Here is a 26,432-nt window from a genome sequence, read left to right as displayed (position 1 = left end):
AATGATCGTACCAGTATATTAACAGTAGCGGTGTGTCCAGGGCGAGGAGACGTCCAGCCCCAGTGTGATGTGTAATGATAGTACCAGTATATTAACAGTAGCGGTGTGTCCAGGGCGAGGAGACGTCCAGCCCCAGCTGAACAGCGCCATGCAGGACGTCAGTGATAAATACCTGCTGCTGGAGGAGACGGAGAAACAGGCCGTCAGGAAGGCCCTCGTCGAGGAGAGGAGCAGGTTGTGCACCTTCGTCTCCATGCTACGACCTGTCGTGGTGAGTCATAACATAACACACACACTAACACACACAACACAGAGGTCCGAGGTCAGGCTAAGGCCGTGGTTAATGTTCCTCATTATTAACACCCAGAGGAAATGTTCCTCATTAACACCCAGAGGAAATGTTCCTCATTAACACCCAGAGGAAATGTTCCTCATTAACACCCAGAGGAAATGTTCCTCATTATTAACACCCAGAGGAAATGTTCCTCATTATTAACACCCAGAGGAAATGTTCCTCATTAACACCCAGAGGAGATGTTCTGTTCCTCATTATTAACACCCAGAGGAGATGTTCTGTTCCTCATTATTAACACCCAGAGGAAATGTTCCTCATTAACACCCAGAGGAAATGTTCCTCATTATTAACACCCAGAGGAAATGTTCCTCATTAACACCCAGAGGAAATGTTCCTCATTAACACCCAGAGGAAATGTTCCTCATTAACACCCAGAGGAAATGTTCCTCATTAACACCCAGAGGAAATGTTCCTCATTAACACCCAGAGGAAATGTTCCTCATTAACACCCAGAGGAAATGTTCCTCATTAACACCCAGAGGAAATGTTCCTCATTAACACCCAGAGGAAATGTTCCTCATTAACACCCAGAGGAGATGTTCCTCATTAACACCCAGAGGAAATGTTCCTCATTAACACCCAGAGGAGATGTTCCATAAGAAGCACATTGCTGACGTTTCAGTTTAAGATGTTGTTGGTGTTGTTGTTGTTGTGATCAGTATGAGTAGGACTGATGACATCACCTGGATAAATGCAGGATCAATAAACACATTGTGATCCTTCCAGGATGAGGAGATCTCCATGCTAGGAGAGGTCACCCACCTCCAGACCATATCTGACGACCTCAAGATGCTGACCATGGACCCTCACAAGCTGCCCCCCGCCAGCGAACAGGTACCGTTAGCCTGACACTGACCCTGACCGTATCTCTAACCCTGACCCTGACCGTATCCCTGACCCTAACCCTGACCCTAACCCTGACCCTAACCCTGACCCTGACCGACCCTAACCCTAACCCTGACCCTGACCATAAACCCTGATCCTATCCCTGACCTGACCGTATCCCTGACCCTAACCCTGACCCTAACCCTGACCCTAACCCTGACCCTGACCGTATCCCTGACCCTAACCCTGACCCTAACCCTGACCCTAACCCTGACCCTAACCCTGACCCTGATCCTCAGACTATAGGGTTCCATTTCATATCTGTGTTTCCTCCTCAGACTGTAGGGTTCCATTTCATATCTGTGTTTCCTCCTCAGACTGTAGGGTTCCATTTCATATCTGTGTTTCCTCCTCAGACTGTAGGGTTCCATTTCATATCTGTGTTTCCTCCTCAGACTGTAGGGTTCCATTTCATATCTGTCCCATGTGTTTCCTCCTCAGACTATAGGGTTCCATTTCATATCTGTTTTCCCTCAGATTTCCATTTCATATCTGTGTTTCCTCCTCAGACTGTAGGGTTCCATTTCATATCTGTGTTTCCTCCTCAGACTATAGGGTTCCATTTCATATCTGTGTTTCCTCCTCAGACTGTAGGGTTCCATTTCATATCTGTGTTTCCTCCTCAGACTATAGGGTTCCATTTCATATCTGTGTTTCCTCCTCAGACTGTAGGGTTCCATTTCATATCTGTGTTTCCTCCTCAGACTGTAGGGTTCCATTTCATATCTGTGTTTCCTCCTCAGACTGTAGGGTTCCATTTCATATCTGTGTTTCCTCCTCAGACTGTGTTTCCTCCTCAGACTATAGGGTTCCATTTCATATCTGTCCCTCAGACTATGTTCCATTTCCTCCTCCTCAGACTGTAGGGTTCCATTTCATATCTGTGTTTCCTCCTCAGACTATAGGGTTCCATTTCATATCTGTGTTTCCTCCTCAGACTATAGGGTTCCATTTCATATCTGTGTTTCCTCCTCAGACTATAGGGTTCCATTTCATATCTGTGTTTCCTCCTCAGACTGTAGGGTTCCATTTCATATCTGTCCCATGTTTTCCTCCTCAGACTGTAGGGTTCCATTTCATCTGTGTTTCCTCCTCAGACTCTGGGTCCATTTCATATCTGTGTTTCCTCCTCAGACTATAGGGTTCCATTTCATATCTGTGTTTCCTCCTCAGACTATAGGGTTCCATTTCATATCTGTCCCATGTGTTTCCTCCTCAGACTATAGGGTTCCATTTCATATCTGTGTTTCCTCCTCAGACTGTAGGGTTCCATTTCATATCTGTGTTTCCTCCTCAGACTGTAGGGTTCCATTTCATATCTGTGTTTCCTCCTCAGACTGTAGGGTTCCATTTCATATCTGTCCCATGTGTTTCCTCCTCAGACTGTAGGGTTCCATTTCATATCTGTGTTTCCTCCTCAGACTATAGGGTTCCATTTCATATCTGTGTTTCCTCCTCAGACTGTAGGGTTCCATTTCATATCTGTGTTTCCTCCTCAGACTGTAGGGTTCCATTTCATATCTGTGTTTCCTCCTCAGACTGTAGGGTTCCATTTCATATCTGTGTTTCCCCCTCAGACTATAGGGTTCCATTTCATATCTGTGTTTCCTCCTCAGACTGTAGGGTTCCATTTCATATCTGTCCCATGTGTTTCCTCCTCAGACTGTAGGGTTCCATTTCATATCTGTGTTTCCTCCTCAGACTGTAGGGTTCCATTTCATATCTGTGTTTCCTCCTCAGACTGTAGGGTTCCATTTCATATCTGTGTTTCCTCCTCAGACTGTAGGGTTCCATTTCATATCTGTGTTTCCTCCTCAGACTGTAGGGTTCCATTTCATATCTGTGTTTCCTCCTCAGACTGTAGGGTTCCATTTCATATCTGTGTTTCCTCCTCAGACTATAGGGTTCCATTTCATATCTGTCCCATGTGTTTCCTCCTCAGACTGTAGGGTTCCATTTCATATCTGTCCCATGTGTTTCCTCCTCAGACTATAGGGTTCCATTTCATATCTGTGTTTCCTCCTCAGACTGTAGGGTTCCATTTCATATCTGTGTTTCCTCCTCAGACTGTAGGGTTCCATTTCATATCTGTGTTTCCTCCTCAGACTGTAGGGTTCCATTTCATATCTGTGTTTCCTCCTCAGACTGTAGGGTTCCATTTCATATCTGTGTTTCCTCCTCAGACTGTAGGGTTCCATTTCATATCTGTCCCATGTGTTTCCTCCTCAGACTGTAGGGTTCCATTTCATATCTGTGTTTCCTCCTCAGACTGTAGGGTTCCATTTCATATCTGTGTTTCCTCCTCAGACTGTAGGGTTCCATTTCATATCTGTGTTTCCTCCTCAGACTGTAGGGTTCCATTTCATATCTGTCCCATGTGTTTCCTCCTCAGACTGTAGGGTTCCATTTCATATCTGTCCCATGTGTTTCCTCCTCAGACTGTAGGGTTCCATTTCATATCTGTGTTTCCTCCTCAGACTGTAGGGTTCCATTTCATATCTGTCCCATGTGTTTCCTCCTCAGACTGTAGGGTTCCATTTCATATCTGTCCCATGTGTTTCCTCCTCAGACTATAGGGTTCCATTTCATATCTGTGTTTCCTCCTCAGACTATAGGGTTCCATTTCATATCTGTCCCATGTGTTTCCTCCTCAGACTGTAGGGTTCCATTTCATATCTGTGTTTCCTCCTCAGACTGTAGGGTTCCATTTCATATCTGTGTTTCCTCCTCAGACTATAGGGTTCCATTTCATATCTGTCCCATGTGTTTCCTCCTCAGACTATAGGGTTCCATTTCATATCTGTGTTTCCTCCTCAGACTATAGGGTTCCATTTCATATCTGTCCCATGTGTTTCCTCCTCAGACTGTAGGGTTCCATTTCATATCTGTGTTTCCTCCTCAGACTATAGGGTTCCATTTCATATCTGTCCCATGTGTTTCCTCCTCAGACTGTAGGGTTCCATTTCATATCTGTCCCATTTGTTTCCTCCTCAGACTGTAGGGTTCCATTTCATATCTGTGTTTCCTCCTCAGACTATAGGGTTCCATTTCATATCTGTCCCATGTGCTTCCTCCTCAGACTATAGGGTTCCATTTCATATCTGTCCCATGTGTTTCCTCCTCAGACTGTAGGGTTCCATTTCATATCTGTCCCATGTGTTTCCTCCTCAGACTGTAGGGTTCCATTTCATATCTGTCCCATGTGTTTCCTCCTCAGACTGTAGGGTTCCATTTCATATCTGTCCCATGTGTTTCCTCCTCAGACTGTAGGGTTCCATTTCATATCTGTCCCATGTGTTTCCTCCTCAGACTATAGGGTTCCATTTCATATCTGTGTTTCCTCCTCAGACTGTAGGGTTCCATTTCATATCTGTGTTTCCTCCTCAGACTGTAGGGTTCCATTTCATATCTGTCCCATGTGTTTCCTCCTCAGACTATAGGGTTCCATTTCATATCTGTGTTTCCTCCTCAGACTATAGGGTTCCATTTCATATCTGTGTTTCCTCCTCAGACTGTAGGGTTCCATTTCATATCTGTGTTTCCTCCTCAGACTGTAGGGTTCCATTTCATATCTGTGTTTCCTCCTCAGACTATAGGGTTCCATTTCATATCTGTCCCATGTGTTTCCTCCTCAGACTGTAGGGTTCCATTTCATATCTGTCCCATTTGTTTCCTCTTCAGACTGTAGGGTTCCATTTCATATCTGTGTTTCCTCCTCAGACTATAGGGTTCCATTTCATATCTGTCCCATGTGTTTCCTCCTCAGACTATAGGGTTCCATTTCATATCTGTCCCATGTGTTTCCTCCTCAGACTATAGGGTTCCATTTCATATCTGTCCCATGTGTTTCCTCCTCAGACTGTAGGGTTCCATTTCATATCTGTCCCATGTGTTTCCTCCTCAGACTATAGGGTTCCATTTCATATCTGTCCCATGTGTTTCCTCCTCAGACTGTAGGGTTCCATTTCATATCTGTCCCATGTGTTTCCTCCTCAGACTGTAGGGTTCCATTCCATATCTGTCCCATGTGTTTCCTCCTCAGACACTGATCTGTCATTGTTGTTCTGTCCTGTCAGGTGATTCTGGATCTGAAAGGCTCTGACTATAACTGGTCCTATCAGACTCCTCCCTCCTCCCCCAGCACCACTAGGTCCAGGAAGTCCAGTATGTGCAGGTAGGTGTCCTAGGACCAGAACCGCAGCTTGTCACCTTTATCTACGCAGGGGGAGGGGCCTGTTCAGAACCTTCAGATGGAAATGGGTCATCTCTAGTAGTCCCAGTATGTAGTGGTGGAAATGGGTCATCTCTAGTAGTCCCAGTATGTAGTGGTGGAAATGGGTCATCTCTAGTAGTCCCAGTATGTAGTGGTGGAAATGGGTCATCTCTAGTAGTCCCAGTATGTAGTGGTGGAAATGGGTCATCTCTAGTAGTCCCAGTATGTAGTGGTGGAAATGGGTCATCTCTAGTAGTCCCAGTATGTAGTGGTGGAAATGGGTCATCTCTAGTAGTCCCAGTATGTAGTGGTGGAAATGGGTCATCTCTAGTAGTCCCAGTATGTAGTGGTGGAAATGGGTCATCTCTAGTAGTCCCAGTATGTAGTGGTGGAAATGGGTCATCTCTAGTAGTCCCAGTATGTAGTGGTGGAAATGGGTCATCTCTAGTAGTCCCAGTATGTAGTGGTGGAAATGGGTCATCTCTAGTAGTCCCAGTATGTAGTGGTGTCTTGGACCAGAACCAGACCACATCCAGAATGTTTCACCTTGAACTGAAAAACAACCTTAGACCCACATTCACACATAGATCTGATCTAGGATCAGTTTCGCCTAAATTTTACATACTGAAACAATTATATAGACAGTGGGGAACTGATCCTACTCTTCGACGCCCTGATGAAGACAGACCCCGCCCCCCGGTGGTGGGTAGAGGAACTGCAGCCGTTTGTGATGCCCAATCTCTTCACCTACTTGTTTCCTGGGGGAATTGAAGATAGTTCATTCATTTCACCCAGACTTGTAAATATAACATTGCGTGTGTTATGAATGTAGACATTTCAATATTAAATGTCATTGTAATTTCAGCCTTCCAGCTGTTTTTATTTTTTATTTTACCTTTATTTAACCAGGCAAGTCGGTTAAGAACAAATTCTTATTTTCAATGACGGCCTGGGAACAGTGGGTTAACTGCCTTGTTCAGGGGCAGAACGACAGATTTGTACCTTTGTCAGCTCGGGGGTTTGAACTTACAACCTTCCGGTTACTAGTCCAACGCTCTAACCACTAGGCTACCCTGCCGCCCCACCTATAGAATATGACTCATAATAACCCCCCCTCCACCTCGTGTCCTTCCGTACATGGTTGTTGTTGTCGTCACACTGGTTGGGTTTGTAAAACACTTTGTGCTGTGATGTCTTGTTTTCATCTTGTGATGCATTTCACTTTGTTTACATCAGTTTAATGCCAGTTGTTGGATCCACAGATCCTAGTTAAAATGTCACTGTTGATGGTCGGTCAATGGACCCAATGATAAAGGCACATGTCTGTATGGCGACCACAGTCCAACTTGCTTGTAGTTGCACTGAGCATGATAGACGTTGATATATATATATATATGTGTATATTGTGGTAACGTTTATTATGATTTCATGCCTGGGTGTTTTAATATTTTAATTTGACTGGTTTGTTCACAGTCACTGTCTGCTGCATTGGTTTGGAGTGTTAACCCATTCACTGTCTGTCTGTCTGTCTGTCTGTCTGTCTGTCTGTCTGTCTGTCTGTCTGTCTGTCTGTCTGTCTGTCTGTCTGTCTGTCTGTCTGTCTGTCTGTCTGTCTGTCTGTCTGTCTGTCTGTCTGTCTGTCTGTCTGTCTGTCTGTCTGTCTGTCTGTCTGTCTCTCACCCTCCTCCTGCCTGTCTGTCTGTCTGTCTGTCTGTCTGTCTGTCTGTCTGTCTGTCTGTCCACCCATCTGTCTGTCTGTCTGTCTCTCACCCTCTGTCTGTCTGTCTGTCTGTCTGTCTGTCTGTCTGTCTGTCTGTCTGTCTGTCTGTCTGTCTGTCTGTCTGTCTGTCTGTCTGTCTCACCTGTCTGTCTGTCTGTCTGTCTCTCCACCTGTCTGTCTGTCTCTCCACCCGTCTCACCCTAACAGCAGTCTGAACAGCGTAAACAGTAGTGACTCTCGCTCCAGCGGCACATCCCACTCTCACTCCCCTTCCTCCTCCTCCTGCTCCTCCCACTACGGCTACCGTAGCTCCACCCTGCCCCAGCAGGCCGCGGCACGACTGTCCTCCATGTCCTCCCATGACTCAGGATTCATCTCCCAGGCAGACACCTACACCTCCAAGTCACCATCACCCATGCCCCAGGAAACACTACCGCAGGTAAGACAGTACACTACACTACAGTACAGTACACTACACTACACTACAGTACACTACACTACAGTAGACTACACTACAGTACACTACAGTACAGTACACTACACTACACTACAGTACACTACACTACACTACAGTACACTACACTACAGTACACTACAGTACAGTACACTACACTACACTACAGTACACTACACTACAGTACACTACACTACACTACAGTAGACTACACTACAGTACAGTACACTACAGTACAGTACACTACACTACACTACAGTACACTACACTACACTACAGTACAGTACACTACACTACAGTACACTACACTACAGTACAGTACCAAGTGGTAAGACCCTACTATCTGTACACTGGACTCTTGACCCTGAGATTAAACCTTGACATCTTCTGGAAGTGTATTGACAGTTTAGTTTTCGTCAGTGTCCTGTCCCAGGCTGACTGTATATGTCAACAATACATATATTATGATCGACTGGTCCTCAAGTGACCTTTGACTTCCTTATACATCATATATGAGAGACACTAGCCATCCCAGGTTGCTTAGGAAACCCTGTTCAGACAAGGTTGATCACATGAGCAGGCCTTGGTGTTCACCCCTGGAGTCTATTGGTCATGATGGGGAGCCCTAACCCTGATCACAAACCATCCTGGCTCTAATTAACCCTCAATCCCTCAATTTAGCTCCTCGCTCACTCTGTTTTGGGACAACCTTGATTAGAGGGATGGGCTTGGAACTCGGTTATAGTTGAGGTTCGTTACAACTCGTTACAAGGCCAACTTCCAGTCCAGAGTAGAGTCCCCACTTCCTCTGTTAGGTCACTGTCAGTCTAGAGTAGAGTTCCTCCTTCCTCTGTTAGGTCACTGTCAGTCTAGAGTAGAGTTCCTCCTTCCTCTGTTAGGTCACTGTCAGTCTATAGTAGAGTTCCTCCTTCCTCTGTTAGGTCACTGTCAGTCTATAGTAGAGTTCCTACTTCCTCTGTTAGGTCACTGTCAGTCTAGAGTAGAGTTCCTTCCTCTGTTAGGTCACTGTCAGTCTAGAGTAGAGTTCCTCCTTCCTCTGTTAGGTCACTGTCAGTCTAGAGTAGAGTTCCTTCCTCTGTTAGGTCACTGTCAGTCTAGAGTAGAGTTCCTTCCTCTGTTAGGTCACTGTCAGTCTAGAGTAGAGTTCCTCCTTCCTCTGTTAGGTCACTGTCAGTCTAGAGTAGAGTTCCTTCCTCTGTTAGGTCACTGTCAGAATAATACTCCATAGAAAACCAGCAGGAGAATACTACTCCATAGGAAACCACCAGGAGAATACTACTCCATAGAAAACCACCAGGAGAATACTACTCCATAGGAAACCACCAGGAGAATACTACTCCATAGAAAACCACCAGGAGAATACTACTCCATAGGAAACCACCAGGAGAATACTACTCCATAGAACACCACCAGGAGAATACTACTCCATAGGAAACCACCAGGAGAATACTACTCCATAGGAAACCACCAGGAGAATACCTACTCCATAGGAAACCACCAGGAGAATACTACTCCATAGAAAACCACCAGGAGAATACTACTCCATAGGAAACCACCAGGAGAATACTACTCCATAGAAAACCACCAGGAGAATACTACTCCATAGAAAACCACCAGGGAAACACTACTCCATAGATAACCAGCAGGAGAATACTACTCCATAGGAAACCACCAGGAGAATACTACTCCATAGAAAACCACCAGGAGAATACTACTCCATAGATAACCAGCAGGAGAATACTACTCCATAGAAAACCACCAGGAGAATACTACTCCATAGAAAACCACCAGGAGAATACTACTCCATAGATAACCAGCAGGAGAATAATACTCCATAGAAAACCACCAGGAGAATACTACTCCATAGAAAACCACTAGGAGAATAATACTCCATAGAAAACCACCAGGAGAATAATACTCCACAGAAACCACCAGGAGAATAATACTCCATAGATAACCAGCAGGAGAATACTACTCCATAGAAACCACCAGGAGAATACTACTCCATAGAAAACCACCAGGAGAATACTACTCCATAGATAACCAGCAGGAGAATAATACTCCATAGAAAACCACCAGGAGAATAATACTCCACAGAAACCACCAGGAGAATAATACTCCATAGATAACCAGCAGGAGAATACTACTCCATAGAAAACCAGCAGGAGAATAATACTCCATAGAAAACCACCAGGATAATAATACTCCTGGGCTTTCTGTGTCTGGCTTTAAACTCTTTAACCATGATGCTTAGTACCAGACTGTCTATCTGCTTCTCCCTCTGCTGTCCACAAGGACAGTTAATGCTAAATGATTCTATCCTCTGACTCACCTCTCTGCTTGGTTTCACTTCAGCTAATTCCCCCCTGAATCTCGGTGCTAACCTCCCTGCTGGCAGGGAACTGTTGTTTTTAAACGTGCTGATGCAGCTCACTGACTGACTGATGCCTTCTAACGTCTTCCCTGCTGTTCTGTCTTTATGTGCTGGCTACAATACACGCCTTCCTCTCCTTTATGTGTTCTATTCCTGTGTGACTGTCTGTGACTGTCTGTGACTGTCTGTGACCGTCTGTGACCGTCTGTGACCGTCTGTGACCGTCTGTGACCGTCTGTGACCGTCTGTAACCGACCGTCTGTGACCGTCTGTAACCTTTTGTGACCGTCTGTGGCCACGTGTGACTGTCTGTGACCGTCTGTGACCGCCTGTGACCGTCTGTGACTGTCTGTGACTGTCTGTGACCGTCTGTGACTGTCTGTGACTGTGACCGTCTGTGACTGTCTGTGACTGTCTGTGACCGTGTGTGACGGTGTGTGACGGTGTGTGACTGTCTGTGACTGTCTGTGACTGTCTGTGACTGTCTGTGACTGTCTTGTGACTGTCTGTGACTGTCTGTGACTGTCTGTGACTGTCTGTGACCGTCTGTGACCGTCTGTGACTGTGTGTGACTCTGTGACCGTCTGTGACTGTCTGTGGCGACGTGTGACTGACTGTCTGTGACTGTCTGTGACTGTCTGTGACTGTATGTGACTGTCTGTGACTGCCTGTGGCCATGTTTGACGGTCTGTGGCTGTGTGTGACTGTCTGTGACTGTCTGTGACTGTCTGTGACTGTCTGTGACTGTCTGTGACTGTCTGTGACTGTCTGTGACCATGTCTGTGACTGTCTGTGACTGTCTGTGACTGTGTGTGACTCTGTGACCGTATGTGACGGTCTGTGACTGTGTGACGTGTGACCGTGTCTGTGACTGTCTGTGACTGTCTGTGACTGTCTGTGACTGCCTGTGGCCATGTTTGACGTCTGTGACTGTCTGTGACTGTCTGTGACTGTCTGTGACTGTCTGTGACTGTCTGTGACTGTCTGTGACTGTTTGTGACTGTGACTGTCTGTGACTGTCTGTGACTGTCTGTGACTGTCTGTGACCGTCTGTGACCGTATGTGACTGTCTGTGACCGTCTGTGACTGTGTGTGACTCTGTGACCGTATGTGACGGTCTGTGACGGTCTGTGGCGACGTGTGACTGTCTGACTGTCTGTGACTGTCTGTGACTGTCTGTGACTGCCTGTGGCCATGTTTGACGGTGTGTGGCTGTGTGTGACTGTCTGTGACTGTCTGTGACTGTGTGTGACTGTCTGTGACTGTCTGTGACTGTCTGTGACCATATTTGACCGTCTGTGACTGTGTGTGGCGGTCTGTGACTGTCTGTGACTGTCTGTGACTGTCTGTGACTGCGTGTATGTTCATATCCGGTCATCTTTTAACCCTACACTGAACTCAAACTCCTCTCATTTTTTTAACACCAAAACTCTCTGCTCTCGTCTTGTGCTCGTCCTCGTGCCGTGTCTGTCTGCCTCCTCCCAACCTGCCGTTCCTCCAGCCTTGCTCCAGCTCTGGCTCGTCTGAGGCCTCTGACACCTGCCAGTCAGTCAGTGAGTGCAGCTCTCCCACCTCAGGAGGGCCTCTGGCTGCAGTTGACAAGGTGAAATACTCCCTCCATCCCTCCTTTGAGAGGAAGCACCCCTCGTCCCCTCTCATGATAGATACCCTACCCCTCGTCCTCTCTCATGATAGATACCCTACCCCTCGTCCCCTCTCATGATAGATACCCTACCCCTCGTCCCCTCTCATGATAGATACCCTACCCCTCGTCCCCTCTCATGATAGATACCCTACCCCTCGTCCCCTCTCATGATAGATACCCTACCCCTCGTCCCCTCTCATGATAGATACCCTACCCCTCGTCCCCTCTCATGATAGATCCCCTACCCCTCGTCTCCTCATGATAGATCCCCCTCTCATGATAGATCCCCTACCCCTCGTCTCCTCATGATAGATCCCCTACCCCTCGTCCCCTCTCATGATAGATCCCCTACCCCTCGTCTCCTCATGATAGATCCCCTACCCCTCGTCTCCTCATGATAGATCCCCTACCCCTCGTCTCCTCATGATAGATCCCCTACCCCTCGTCTCCTCATGATAGATACCCTACCCCTCGTCTCCTCATGATAGATCCCCTACCCCTCTCCTCATGATAGATACCCTACCCCTCGTCTCCCCTACCCTCCTCATGATAGATACCCCTCATGATAGATCCCTACCCCTCCCTCTCATGATAGATACCCTACCCCTCGTCCCCTCTCATGATAGATCCCCTACCCCTCGTCCCCTCTCATGATAGATACCCTACCCCTCGTCTCCTCATGATAGATACCCTACCCCTCGTCTCCTCATGATAGATACCCTACCCCTCGTCTCCTCATGATAGATACCCTACCCCTCGTCTCCTCATGATAGATACCCTACCCCTCGTCTCCTCATGATAGATACCCTACCCCTCGTCTCCTCATGATAGATACCCTACCCCTCGTCTCCTCATGATAGATACCCTACCCCTCGTCTCCTCATGATAGATACCCTACCCCTCGTCCCCTCATGATAGATCCCCTACCCCTCGTCTCCTCATGATAGATCCCCTACCCCTCGTCTCCTCATGATAGATACCCCTCGTCTCCTCATCTCCCTCCCTCATGATCCCTCCCTCTCATGATAGATCCCCCCCTCGTCTCCTCACCCCCCTCGTCTCCTCTCATGATAGATACCCTACCCCCCTCGTCTCCTCATGATAGATACCCTACCCCTCGTCTCCTCATGATAGATCCCCTACCCCTCGTCTCCTCATGATAGATCCCCTACCCCTCGTCTCCTCATGATAGATACCCTACCCCTCGTCTCCTCATGATAGATCCCCTACCCCTCGTCTCCTCATGATAGATACCCTACCCCTCGTCTCCTCATGATAGATCCCCTACCCCTCGTCTCCTCATGATAGATCCCCTACCCCTCGTCTCCTTGCTGTAGCCCTGATTCTAGATTCTCCTCACAGGAACCATCGTGTTCACCTTCTCCACATCCCTCTACCCCATCCAGGTGTTCCACCCACAGCTTCCTTTCACCTGTCTCTGATCGCCTCTGTTACGTATCCAGTCTCATGGGTCATCGTGGTCGTTCACATACATTTCAGAATTCAGAACCGCGATCCGGGTTTGTCAATCAGGCAGGATTCATTTTCTTAGTTTACTCCTTTTGTTTATTTGTTCTTCCGAAATGTTGAGTTATTTGTATTTCATTCACCAACTTTTATCTTGTGTTTCTGATTGTGTTGGTTTATTATCCTGACCCTATTGTGTTGGTTTATTATCCTGACCCTATTGTGTTGGTTTATTATCCTGACCCTATTGTGTTGGTTTATTATCCTGACCCTATTGTGTTGTTTTATTATCCTGACCCTATTGTGTTGGTTTATTATCCTGACCCTATTGTGTTGTTTTATTATCCTGACCCTATTGTGTTGGTTTATTATCCTGACCCTATTGTGTTGGTTTATTATCCTGACCCTATTGTGTTGGTTTATTATCCTGACCCTATTGTTTGGTTTATTATCCTGACCCTATTGTGTTGGTTTATTATCCTGACCCTATTGTGTTGTTTTATTATCCTGACCCTATTGTGTCGGTTTATTATCCTGACCCTATTGTGTTGTTTTATTATCCTGACCCTATTATCCTGACCCTATTGTGTTGTTGTATTATCCTGACCCTATTGTCCTGACCCTATTGTCCTGACCCTATTGTGTTGTTTTATTATCCTGACCCTATTGTGTTGTTTTATTATCCTGACCCTATTGTGTTGTTTTATTATCCTGACCCTATTGTCCTGACCCTATTGTCCTGACCCTATTGTGTTGTTTTATTATCCTGACCCTATTGTGTTGTTTTATTATCCTGACCCTATTGTGTTGTTGTATTATCCTGACCCTATTGTGTTGTTTTATTATCCTGACCCTATTATCCTGACCCTATTGTGTTGTTTTATTATCTTGACCCTATTGTGTTGTTTTATTATCCTGACCCTATTGTCCTGACCCTATTGTGTTGTTGTATTATCCTGACCCTATTATCCTGACCCTATTGTGTTGTTTTATTATCTTGACCCTATTGTGTTGGTTTATTATCCTGACCCTATTGTGTTGGTTTATTATCCTGACCCTATTGTGTTGTTTTATTATCCTGACCCTATTGTCCTGACCCTATTTTCCTGACCCTATTGTGTTGTTTTATTATCCTGACCCTATTGTGTTGTTGTATTATCCTGACCCTATTGTGTTGTTTTATTATCCTGACCCTATTATCCTGACCCTATTGTGTTGTTTTATTATCCTGACCCTATTGTGTTGTTGTATTATCCTGACCCTATTGTGTTGTTTTATTATCTTGACCCTATTGTGTTGTTTTATTATCCTGACCCTATTGTCCTGACCCTATTGTGTTGTTGTATTATCCTGACCCTATTATCCTGACCCTATTGTGTTGTTTTATTATCTTGACCCTATTGTGTTGGTTTATTATCCTGACCCTATTGTGTTGGTTTATTATCCTGACCCTATTGTGTTGGTTTATTATCCTGACCCTATTGTGTTGGTATATTATCCTGACCCTATTGTGTTGGTTTATTATCCTGACCCTATTGTGTTGGTTTATTATCCTGACCCTATTGTGTTGGTTTATTATCCTGACCCTATTGTGTTGGTTTATTATCCTGACCCTATTGTGTTGGTTTATTATCCTGACCCTATTGTCCTGACCCTATTGTGTTGTTTTATTATCCTGACCCTATTGTGTTGTTTTATTATCCTGACCCTATTGTCCTGACCCTATTGTGTTGTTTTATTATCCTGACCCTATTGTGTTGTTTTATTATCCTGACCCTATTGTGTTGGTTTATTATCCTGACCCTATTGTGTTGGTTTATTATCCTGACCCTATTGTCCTGACCCTATTGTGTCGGTTTATTATCCTGACCCTATTGTGTTGGTTTATTATCCTGACCCTATTGTGTTGGTTTATTATCCTGACCCTATTGTGTTGTTTTATTATCTTGACCCTATTGTGTTGGTTTATTATCCTGACCCTATTGTGTTGGTTTATTATCCTGACCCTATTGTGTTGTTTTATTATCCTGACCCTATTGTGTTGTTTTATTATCCTGACCCTATTATCCTGACCCTATTGTGTTGTTGTATTATCCTGACCCTATTGTGTTGTTTTATTATCCTGACCCTATTGTGTTGGTTATTATCCTGACCCTATTGTCCTGACCCTATTGTGTTGTTGTATTATCCTGACCCTATTGTGTTGGTTTATTATCCTGACCCTATTGTGTTGGTTTATTATCCTGACCCTATTGTGTTGGTTTATTATCCTGACCCTATTGTGTTGTTTTATTGTCCTGACCCTATTGTGTTGGTTTATTATCCTGACCCTATTGTGTTGGTTTATTATCCTGACCCTATTGTGTTGGTTTATTATCTTGACCCTATTGTGTTGGTTTATTGTCCTGACCCTATTGTGTTGGTTTATTGTCCTGACCCTATTGTGTTGTTTTATTATCTTGACCCTATTGTGTTGGTTTATTATCCTGACCCTATTGTGTTGGTTTATTATCTTGACCCTATTGTGTTGGTTTATTATCCTGACCCTATTGTGTTGGTTTATTATCTTGACCCTATTGTGTTGGTTTATTATCCTGACCCTATTGTGTTGGTTTATTATCCTGACCCTATTGTGTTGGTTTATTATCCTGACCCTATTGTGTTGGTTTATTATCCTGACCCTATTGTGTTGGTTTATTATCTTGACCCTATTGTGTTGTTTTATTATCCTGACCCTATTGTGTTGGTTTATTATCCTGACCCTATTGTGTTGGTTTTTATAATTTGACAAATTTCTCCAATTTTATGTTTGTTTGTTTGTGTCATTCCGTTCCCCTGCTCATGCTCAGTTGTCTAACGGGTATGACCACTACGGGGATCACCATCATTCAGACTCTTCATACCTGATGGGAGGGGGCTCAGGCCTGGGGGGGTCCTACCTGATGGGAGGGGGCTCAGGCCTGGTGGGTTCCTACCCCCTCTTCCCTCCCTCCTCCCATTCCACCTCCATCACCACCTCCTCCTCCTCCTGTCCGTCCCAGTCGTGGTCCAGGCCGGGCTCGGCCCTGCTACCTGACTACCCTCATTACTGCACCCTGGGGCCTAACATGGTCCCCACCTCTAAAGTCCCCAGCTGGAAGGTTTGTTTGTTGGTTCAGTCCTCCTCCTCATCATGTCTCCTTGTGTTCCTGAAACATCAACATCCTGTCATTACGTAGGACCCTCTGAATTACTATGACATTATGATTATGTTACAGTCAGATTGAAAAATTACTGTAGGACGATATACTACATCGTCTTCTACACGTTTCATTGGTAGATTTCAGATGTGTTCCTGCAGAAGATGTATTTGAAGATGGTGATAATAGTTCAGAATCCCCACAGCTATGTTTCTGTATCCTGTAGGACTGGGTAGAGGAGGTGAACTCAGCTATGTTTCTGTATCCTGTAGGACTGGGTAGAGGAGGTGAACTCAGCTATGTATCTGTATCCTGTAGGACTGGGTAGAGGAGGTGAACTCAGCTATGTATCTGTATCCTGTAGGACTGGGTAGAGGAGGTGAACTCAGCTATGTATCTGTGTCCTGTAGGACTGGGTAGAGGAGGTGAACTCAGCTATGTATCTGTGTCCTGTAGGACTGGGTAGAGGAGGTGAACTCAGCTATATTTCTGTGTCCTGTAGGACTGGGTAGAGGAGGTGAACTCAGCTATGTATCTGTATCCTGTAGGACTGGGTAGAGGAGGTGAACTCAGCTATATTTCTGTGTCCTGTAGGACTGGGTAGAGGAGGTGAACTCAGCTATGTATCTGTATCCTGTAGGACTGGGCTAAACCAGGACCCTATGACCAGCCCATGGTGAACACCCTTAGAAGGAGGAAGGACAAGGATCCTGTACCAGCAGACACCAGCTATGCCCCACTACCACTGCCTGCTGGTGTCATCCCAGCACCTGGGGGCAGGAGTCTACCACTGCCTGCTGGTGTCATCCCAGCACCTGGGGGCAGGAGTCTACCACTGCCTGCTGGTGTCATCCCAGCACCTGGGGGCAGGAGTCTACCACTGCCTGCTGGTGTCATCCCAGCACTTGGGGGCAGGAGTCAACCATTACCTCCACCACCCAAGGTCAGCTGGACACATGCTCTAACCTGTCTAGGACTGGGAGTTCCGTTAGCGGAACCCCTCGCCAACAGCCAATGAAATTGCAGGGCGCCAAATACAAATCATCAAAAATCTCATAAATCAAATTTCTCAAACATACAAGTATTAGGCACCATTTTAAAGATATAATTTTCGTTAATCCAGCCACCGTGTCTGATTTCAAAAATGCTATACAGCGAAAGCTCCACAAACGATCATGTTAGGTCACCACCAACTCACAGAAAAACCCAGCCATTTTTCCATCCAAAGAGAGGAGTCACAAAAAGCACAAATATAGATCAAATGAATCACTAACCTTTGATGACCTTCATCAGATGACACTCATAGGACTTCATGTTACACTATACATGTATGTTTTATTTGGTAAAGTGCATATTAATATCCAAAAATCTTATTTTACATTGGCGTGTTATGTTCAGTAGTTCCAAAACATGCAGTGATATTGCAGAGAGCCACATGAATTCACAGAAATACTCATTATAAATGTTGATGAAAATTCAAGTGTTATGCATGGAACTTTGGATTACACTTCTCCTTAATGCAACCGCTGTGTCAGATTTCAAAAAACGGAAAAAGCATAATCTGAGAACGGCGCTCAGAGCCCAATCCAGCCAGAGAAATATCTGCCATGTTGGGTAGTCAACATTAGTCATAAATAGCATTATAAATATTCACTTACCTTTGATGATCTTCATCAGAATGCACTCCCAGGAATCGCAGTTCCACAATAAATGCTTGTTTTGTTCGATAATGTCCATCATTTATGTCTATTTATGTCCAAATAGCTTCTTTTGTTAGCACGTTCTGGTCCAGTTGGACGAAAAGTTCAAAAAGTTATTTTACAGTTCGAAGAAACTTGTCAAACTAAGAAAATAATCAATCTTTAGGATGTTTTTATCATAAATGTTCAATAATGTTCCAACCGGAGAATTCGTTCCATTGCTTTTCTGTAGAAAAGCAATGGAACGAGAGATACCTCTCATGTGAAATGTGCGTGACTGAGAACGAGGCTGCTGCCAGGCCCCTTAGTCAAACAGCTCCCATCCGGCCCCCCTTCACAGGAGCAGCCTGAAACAACGTTCTAAAGATGGTTGACATCTAGTGGAAGCCTTGGGAAGTGCAACATAACCCATATCCCACTGTGTATTTGACAGGGACTGAGTTCAAAAACTACAAACCTCAGATTTCCCACTTCCTGTTTGGATTTTTTCTCAGGTTTTTGCCTGTTATATGAGTTATGTTATACTCACAGACATCATTCAAACAGTTTTAGAAACTTCAGAGTGTTTTCAATCCAATACTAATAATCATATGCATATATAAGCATCTGGGACTGAGTAGGAGGCAGTTTACTCTGGGTGGTATTCATCCAAAAGTGAAAATGCTGCCCCCTATCCCAGAGAAGTTAATCTATATTTTATACAAATGTCTGCAGCAAGGCACACAATTTTTCTTGAAATGTCTAGTTTGTGTGTGTGTGTGTGTGTGTGTGTGTGTGTGTGTGTGTGTGTGTGTGTGTGTGTGTGTGTGTGTGTGTGTGTGTGTGTGTGTGTGTGTGTGTGTGTGTGTGTGTGTGTGGTGATTCAATGTCTGTGATATATTTAGGTAATAAGGCACCTCGGGGCTTTGTGGTATATGGCCACTATACCACAGCTAAGCTCTTTTCTTAATCACGACGCAACGCGGAGTACCTGGACACAGCCCTTAGCCCGTGGTATATTGGCCATATACCACAAACCCCAGAGGTACCTTACTGCTATTATAAACTGGTTACCAACGTAATTAGAGCAGGAAAAACAAATGTTTCGTCGTACCCGTGGTATACCGTCTAATATACCACGGCTGTCAGCCAGTCAGCATTCAGGGTTCAAACCAACCAGTTTATAATTAAGCAATAAGGCCCGAGGAGGTGGCCAATATACCACGGCTGTCAGCCAGTCAGCATTCTGGGCTCAAACCAACCAGTTTATAATAGAGCAATAAGGCACAAGGAGGTGGCCAATATACCACGGCTGTCAGCCAGTCAGCATTCAGGGTTCAAACCAACCAGTTTATAATTAAGCAATAAGGCCCGAGGAGGTGGCCAATATACCACGGCAAAGGGCTGCTCTTAGGCACGACGATTATAAACTGGTTACCAACGTAATTAGAGCAGTAAAACTAAATGTTTTGTCATACCCGTGGTATATGGTCTGATATGCCACGGCCTTCAGCCAATCAGAATTCAGGGCTCAAACCATCCAGTTTATATCGATTGATTTATCTTCATGCTGCTCAAAGAAGGATTACGTTTTCTTAACCGTGTGTGTGTGTGTGTGTGTGTGTGTGTGTGTGTGTGTGTGTGTGTGTGTGTGTGTGTGTGTGTGTGTGTGTGTGTGTGTGTGTGTGTGTGTGTGTGTGTGTGTGTGTGCGTGCGTGCGTGTCTCTGTCTCCAGGTGTGTGAGATGGAGACCCATGAGGAGCTGGCTCTGGCCCTGTCCAGAGGTCTACAGCTGGACTCACACACACAGCGTTCCAGTAGGGACTCTCTACACTGTTCTAGTGGCTACAGTACCCAGAGTACCACCCCGTGCTGTTCAGAGGACACCATACCTTCACAAGGTTAACACACACACACACACACAAAACACACTGAGAAAATATGCAAAAGGCGTGCATGACTTGTAGCACCATATCCTTCTGTGTAAATGTCACGCTCTGGGTGTCGTGGGTGTGGAGTCAGACGCAGGAAACAGAGAGTGCAATGCTGTGCTCTTTAACGCACAAACGCACCACTGGTGCACAGACACACACACACACACACACACACACACACACACACACACACACAACCAAATGCCCCAAACACGGGGGACGAAAACAGTACAACCGAAATACACGACCAGGAACAAACACGTTCCTCTACTACGTAACCGAAGGTCACAATAATTCATCCCGCACAAAGAAACAGGCGGACCGGCTGTCTACTACGTAACCGAAGGTCACAATAATTCATCCCGCACAGAGAAACAGGCGGACCGGCTGTCTACTACCTAACCGAAGGTCACAATAATTCATCCCGCACAAAGAAACAGGCGGACCGGCTGTCTAAAGAAGCCCAACTAATGATTCACAAACAGGTGCTAACAATAAACATACAAGGAGGGGGAGGAAAGACAATCAGTGGCAGCTAATAGGCCGGTGACGACGACCGCCGAGCGCCACCCGCCCGGGAAGGGAAGCCACCCTCGGTCGGACTCGTGACAGTAAATATATTCTAATTCATGTTGTCTCTATACCAGGTACGTGTCTGATAAAAATAGGATACAGGTGCACTAAATGCCCAAAGGTATGTGGACATCTGCTCGTCTAACAATCTCATTCCAAAATAATGGCTATTAATATGGAGTTGCCCCCCTTCGCTGCTAAAACAGCCTCCACTCTCCTGGGAAGGCTTTCCACTAGATGTTGGAACATTGCTGCTATAACAGCCTCCACTCTTCTGGGAAGGCTTTCCACTAGATGTTGGAACATTGCTGCTATAACAGCCTCCACTCTTCTGGGAAGGCTTTCCACTAGATGTTGGAACATTGCTGCTATAACAGCCTCCACTCTTCTGGGAAGGCTTTCCACTAGATGTTGGAACATTGCTGCTATAACAGCCTCCTCTCTTCTGGGAAGGCTTTCCACTAGATGTTGGAACATTGCTGCTATAACAGCCTCCACTCTCCTGGGAAGGCTTTCCACTAGATGTTGGAACATTGCTGCGGGGACTTGCTTCCATTCAGCCACAAGAGCATTAGTGAAGTTGGGCGGTTAGGCCTCCTGGCTCACAGTCTGCGTTCCAATTCATCCCAAAGGTGATTGATGGGGTTGAGGTCAGGGCTCTGTGCAGGCCAGTCAAATTCTTCCACACCGAACTCGACAAGCCATTTCTGTATGGACCTCGCTTTGTGCACGGGGGCATTGTCATGCTGAAACAGGAAAGGGGCTTCCCCAAACTGTTGCCACAAAGTTGGAAGCACAGAATCGTCTAGAATGTCATTGTATGCTGTAGCGTTAAGATTTCCCTTCACTGGAACTAAGGGGCCTAGCCCGAACCATGAAAAACAGCCCTAGTAACCAGGAGTCTAGTAGTAATACTGTACTTCTCTGGAGACCATAGTAACCAGGAGTCTAGTAGTAATACTGTACCACTCTGGAGACCATAGTAACCAGGAGTCTAGTAGTAATACTGTACCACTCTGGAGACCATAGTAACCAGGAGTCTAGTAGTAATACTGTACCACTCTGGAGACCATAGTAACCAGGAGTCTAGTAGTAATACTGTACCACTCTGGAGACCATAGTAACCAGGAGTCTAGTAGTAATACTGTACCACTCTGGAGACCGTAGTAACCAGGAGTCTAGTAGTAATACTGTACCACTCTGGAGACCATAGTAACCAGGAGTCTAGTAGTAATACTGTACCACTAGACCATAGTAACCAGGAGTCTAGTAGTAATACTGTACCACTCTGGAGACCATAGTAACCAGGAGTCTAGTAGTAATACTGTACCACTCTGGAGACCATAGTAACCAGGAGTCTAGTAGTAATACTGTACCACTCTGGAGACCATAGTAACCAGGAGTCTAGTAGTAATACTGTAAGACCATAGTAACTGTAGTAATACTGTACCACTCTGGAGACCATAGTAACCAGGAGTCTAGTAGTAATACTGTACCACTCTGGAGACCATAGTAACCAGGAGTCTAGTAGTAATACTGTACCACTCTGGAGACCATAGTAACCAGGAGTCTAGTAGTAATACTGTACCACTCTGGAGACCATAGTAACCAGGAGTCTAGTAGTAATACTGTACCACTCTGGAGACCATAGTAACCAGGAGTCTAGTAGTAATACTGTACCACTCTGGAGACCATAGTAACCAGGAGTCTAGTAGTAATACTGTACCCTCTGGAGACCATAGTAACCAGGAGTCTAGTAGTAATACTGTACCACTCTGGAGACCATAGTAACCAGGAGTCTAGTAGTAATACTGTACCACTCTGGAGACCATAGTAACCAGGAGTCTAGTAGTAATACTGTACCACTCTGGAGACCATAGTAACCAGGAGTCTAGTAGTAATACTGTACCACTCTGGAGACCATAGTAACCAGGAGTCTAGTAGTAATACTGTACCACTCTGGAGACCATAGTAACCAGGAGTCTAGTAGTAATACTGTACCACTCTGGAGACCATAGTAACCAGGAGTCTAGTAGTAATACTGTACCACTCTGGAGACCGTAGTAACCAGGAGTCTAGTAGTAATACTGTACCACTCTGGAGACCATAGTAACCAGGAGTCTAGTAGTAATACTGTACCACTCTGGAGACCATAGTAACCAGGAGTCTAGTAGTAATACTGTACCACTCTGGAGACCATAGTAACCAGGAGTCTAGTAGTAATACTGTACCACTCTGGAGACCATAGTAACCAGGAGTCTAGTAGTAATACTGTACCACTCTGGAGACCATAGTAACCAGGAGTCTAGTAGTAATACTGTACCACTCTGGAGACCATAGTAACCAGGAGTCTAGTAGTAATACTGTACCACTCTGGAGACCATAGTAACCAGGAGTCTAGTAGTAATACTGTACCACTCTGGAGACCATAGTAACCAGGAGTCTAGTAGTAATACTGTACCACTCTGGAGACCATAGTAACCAGGAGTCTAGTAGTAATACTGTACCACTCTGGAGACCATAGTAACCAGGAGTCTAGTAGTAATACTGTACCACTCTGGAGACCATAGTAACCAGGAGTCTAGTAGTAATACTGTACCACTCTGGAGACCATAGTAACCAGGAGTCTAGTAGTAATACTGTACCACTCTGGAGACCATAGTAACCAGGAGTCTAGTAGTAATACTGTACCACTCTGGAGACCATAGTAACCAGGAGTCTAGTAGTAATACTGTACCACTCTGGAGACCATAGTAACCAGGAGTCTAGTAGTAATACTGTACCACTCTGGAGACCATAGTAACCAGGAGTCTAGTAGTAATACTGTACCACTAAGGAGACCATAGTAACCAGGAGTCTAGTAGTAATACTGTACCACTCTGGAGACCATAGTAACCAGGAGTCTAGTAGTAATACTGTACCACTCTGGAGACCATAGTAACCAGGAGTCTAGTAGTAATACTGTACCACTAAGGAGACCATAGTAACCAGGAGTCTAGTAGTAATACTGTACCACTCTGGAGACCATAGTAACCAGGAGTCTAGTAGTAATACTGTACCACTCTGGAGACCATAGTAACCAGGAGTCTAGTAGTAATACTGTACTCACTCTGGAGACCATAGTAACCAGGAGTCTAGTAGTAATACTGTACCACTCTGGAGGCCATAGTAACCAGGAAGTCTAGTAGTAATACTGTACCACTCTGGAGACCATAGTAAACCCCAGGAAGTCTAGTAGTAATACTGTACCACTCTGGAGACCATAGTAACCAGGAGTAGTAGTAATGTCTGTACCACTCTGGAGACCATAGTAACCAGGAGTCTAGTAGTAATACTGTACCACTCTGGAGACCATAGTAACCAGGAGTCTAGTAGTAATACTGTACCACTCTGGAGACCATAGTAACCAGGAGTCTAGTAGTAATACTGTACCACTCTGGAGACCATAGTAACCAGGAGTCTAGTAGTAATACTGTACCACTCTGGAGACCATAGTAACCAGGAGTCTAGTAGTAATACTGTACCACTCTGGAAACCATAGTAACCAGGAGTCTAGTAGTAATACTGTACCACTCTGGAGGCCATAGTAACCAGGAGTCTAGTAGTAATACTGTACCACTCTGGAGACCATAGTAACCAGGAGTCTAGTAGTAATACTGTACCACTCTGGAGACCATAGTAACCAGGAGTCTAGTAGTAATACTGTACCACTCTGGAGACCATAGTAACCAGGAGTCTAGTAGTAATACTGTACCACTCTGGAGACCATAGTAACCAGGAGTCTAGTAGTAATACTGTACCACTCTGGAAACCATAGTAACCAGGACTCTAGTAGTAATACTGTACCACTCTGGAGACCATAGTAACCAGGAGTCTAGTAGTAATACTGTACCACTCTGGAGACCATAGTAACCAGGAGTCTAGTAGTAATACTGTACCACTCTGGAGGCCATAGTAACCAGGAGTCTAGTAGTAATACTGTACCACTCTGGAGGCCCATAAAAGGACATTTTTAAAGAAAGAAACATCTTATTCAATAGTTTTAAGGTGGACTTATTGTGCCGTTTTGTTTTTGCCTTAATTAGTTTGGACCCCAGGAAGAGTAGCTGCTGTCTTGACAGGAACTAATGGGGAGCCATAATAAACCCCAGGAAGAGTAGCTGCTGTCTTGACAGGAACTAAAGAGGATCCATAATAAACCTCAGGAAGAGTAGCTGCTGTCTTGACAGGAACTAATGGGGATCCATAATAAACCCCAGGAAGAGTAGCTGCTGTCCTGGCAGGAACTAATGGGGATCCATAATAAACCCCAGGAAGAGTAGCTGCTGTCTTGACAGGAACTAATGGGGATCCATAATAAACCTCAGGAAGAGTAGCTGCTGTCTTGACAGGAACTAATGGGGATCCATAATAAACCCCAGGAAGAGTAGCTGCTGTCCTGGCAGGAACTAATGGGGATCCATAATAAACCCCAGGAAGAGTAGCTGCTGTCTTGACAGGAACTAATGGGGATCCATAATAAACCTCAGGAAGAGTAGCTGCTGTCTTGACAGGAACTAATGGGGATCCATAATAAACCCCAGGAAGAGTAGCTGTTGTCCTGGCAGGAACTAATGGGGATCCATAATAAACACCAGGAAGAGTAGCTGTTGTCCTGGCAGGAACTAATGGGGATCCATAATAAACCCCAGGAAGAGTAGCTGCTGCCTTGACAGGAACTAATGGGGATCCATAATAAACCCCAGGAAGAGTAGCTGCTGTCTTGACAGGAACTAATGGGGATCCATAATAAACCCCAGGAAGAGTAGCTGCTGTCCTGGCAGGTACTAATGGGGATCCATAATAAACCCCAGGAAGAGTAGCTGCTGTCTTGACAGGAACTAATGGGGATCCATAATAAACCCCAGGAAGAGTAGCTGCTGTCTTGGCAGGAACTAATGGGGATCCATAATAAACCCTCTCTCTCTCTCTCTCTCTCTCTCTCTCTCTCTGTTTATTCCAGTGTCAGACTACGACTATTTCTCCATGGGAGGGGACCAGGAGGTTGACCAGCAGGAGTTTGACAAGTCATCCACCATCCCCCGTAACAGTGACATCAGCCAGTCCTACCGTAGGATGTTCCAGTCCAAGAGACCAGCCTCGACCGCCGGCCTACCTTCTACGGCTGGCTCCGTCATCATGACCCCTGGGGTCGCCACCATCCGCCGCACGCCCTCCACCAAGCCCTCGGCCCGCCGCGGGACCACCGGCCCCATCCCCATCCGGACCCCCGTCATCCCAGTCAAGATCCCCACCGTGCCTGGCCTCGTTGGGGGAGGATTCTCTGGGGGGCTGGGGATTCCTGTAGGACCAGGAGTAGGGATGGAGGAACCAGAGGAGGCCCAGAGCCCTGAGTCTCCAGCCCAGGGAGAGGAGGGGGAGCTGGGTGTACTTCCCCTGGCGTTCTGGAGTGGTCAAGCAACCACAAACCCTCCCTTGGCCCCTCACCAGCCTAGGGTCCAGTGTCAGGGCGAGGGGGGGTCCCTGGAGGATGGGGAGGTTATGGATGGTCAGGGGGGAAACATGCTGCTGGTTATCCAGAGAGGGGTCAAGCTGAAGAGGACCAATACCAACGATCGCTCAGCACCGCGCATCGTATAAGAGGAGAGCCACCGTGGCAGCATCAGAGGAGGGCATCCTACCTAGCTGTACCTAGCTAGCCTACCGCCTGCCCATTGACAGGACAGACAGGACACAGCTCATGTCCTCTGTGCTAAGGGGGGGTCTCCTGTATACTACTTATACCGTCCAGCGGCCTCAGTGACAGACAGGACACAGCTCATGTCCACTGCGCTAAAGGGGGGGTCTCCTGTATACTACTTACCGTCCAGCTGCCTCACTGACAGGCGGGACAGAACAGAACTCAGCTCATGTCCATTCCATGTGATGCTGTG

General features: G+C 45.8%; 1 protein-coding gene across 4 annotated transcripts; it reads left to right on the top strand.

Annotated features, from left to right (window-relative positions):
• On the top strand, positions 1-26,364 carry LOC127926163 (protein MTSS 1-like). 4 transcript variants are annotated; one of them, XM_052511641.1, is made up of 9 exons: positions 1-271; positions 1,082-1,189; positions 5,317-5,414; positions 7,384-7,612; positions 11,524-11,625; positions 15,984-16,274; positions 16,954-17,256; positions 19,728-19,893; positions 25,502-26,364. In XM_052511641.1, exons 1-9 carry the CDS (start codon positions 68-70, stop codon positions 26,137-26,139), a joined length of 2,139 nt encoding a protein of 712 aa, XP_052367601.1. In that variant the 5' UTR covers positions 1-67; the 3' UTR covers positions 26,140-26,364. The 4 variants fall into 4 exon arrangements, with proteins under 4 accessions (XP_052367601.1, XP_052367603.1, XP_052367599.1 ...); XM_052511643.1 differs by having other exon boundaries at positions 2-271; positions 7,483-7,612; XM_052511639.1 differs by having other exon boundaries at positions 5-271; positions 7,381-7,612.
• Positions 26,365-26,432: the final 68 nt, after the last annotated feature.

This window comes from Oncorhynchus keta, unplaced genomic scaffold (assembly GCF_023373465.1).
Source record: "Oncorhynchus keta strain PuntledgeMale-10-30-2019 unplaced genomic scaffold, Oket_V2 Un_contig_7036_pilon_pilon, whole genome shotgun sequence".
Classification (NCBI taxonomy): Eukaryota; Metazoa; Chordata; class Actinopteri; order Salmoniformes; family Salmonidae; genus Oncorhynchus; species Oncorhynchus keta.
This window is presented reverse-complemented; position numbering and strand designations above follow the sequence as displayed.

Excerpts from the sequence above, each read along its gene's own strand:
- LOC127926163 (XM_052511639.1), top strand. The coding sequence starts at position 68 with ATGTGTAATGATAGTACCAGTATATTAACAGTAGCGGTGTGTCCAGGG. Across the intron at positions 7,613-11,523 it reads CCCAGGAAACACTACCGCAG|CCTTGCTCCAGCTCTGGCTC; the intron begins GTAAGACAGTAC and ends CCGTTCCTCCAG. Across the intron at positions 17,257-19,727 it reads CATTACCTCCACCACCCAAG|GTGTGTGAGATGGAGACCCA; the intron begins GTCAGCTGGACA and ends CTCTGTCTCCAG.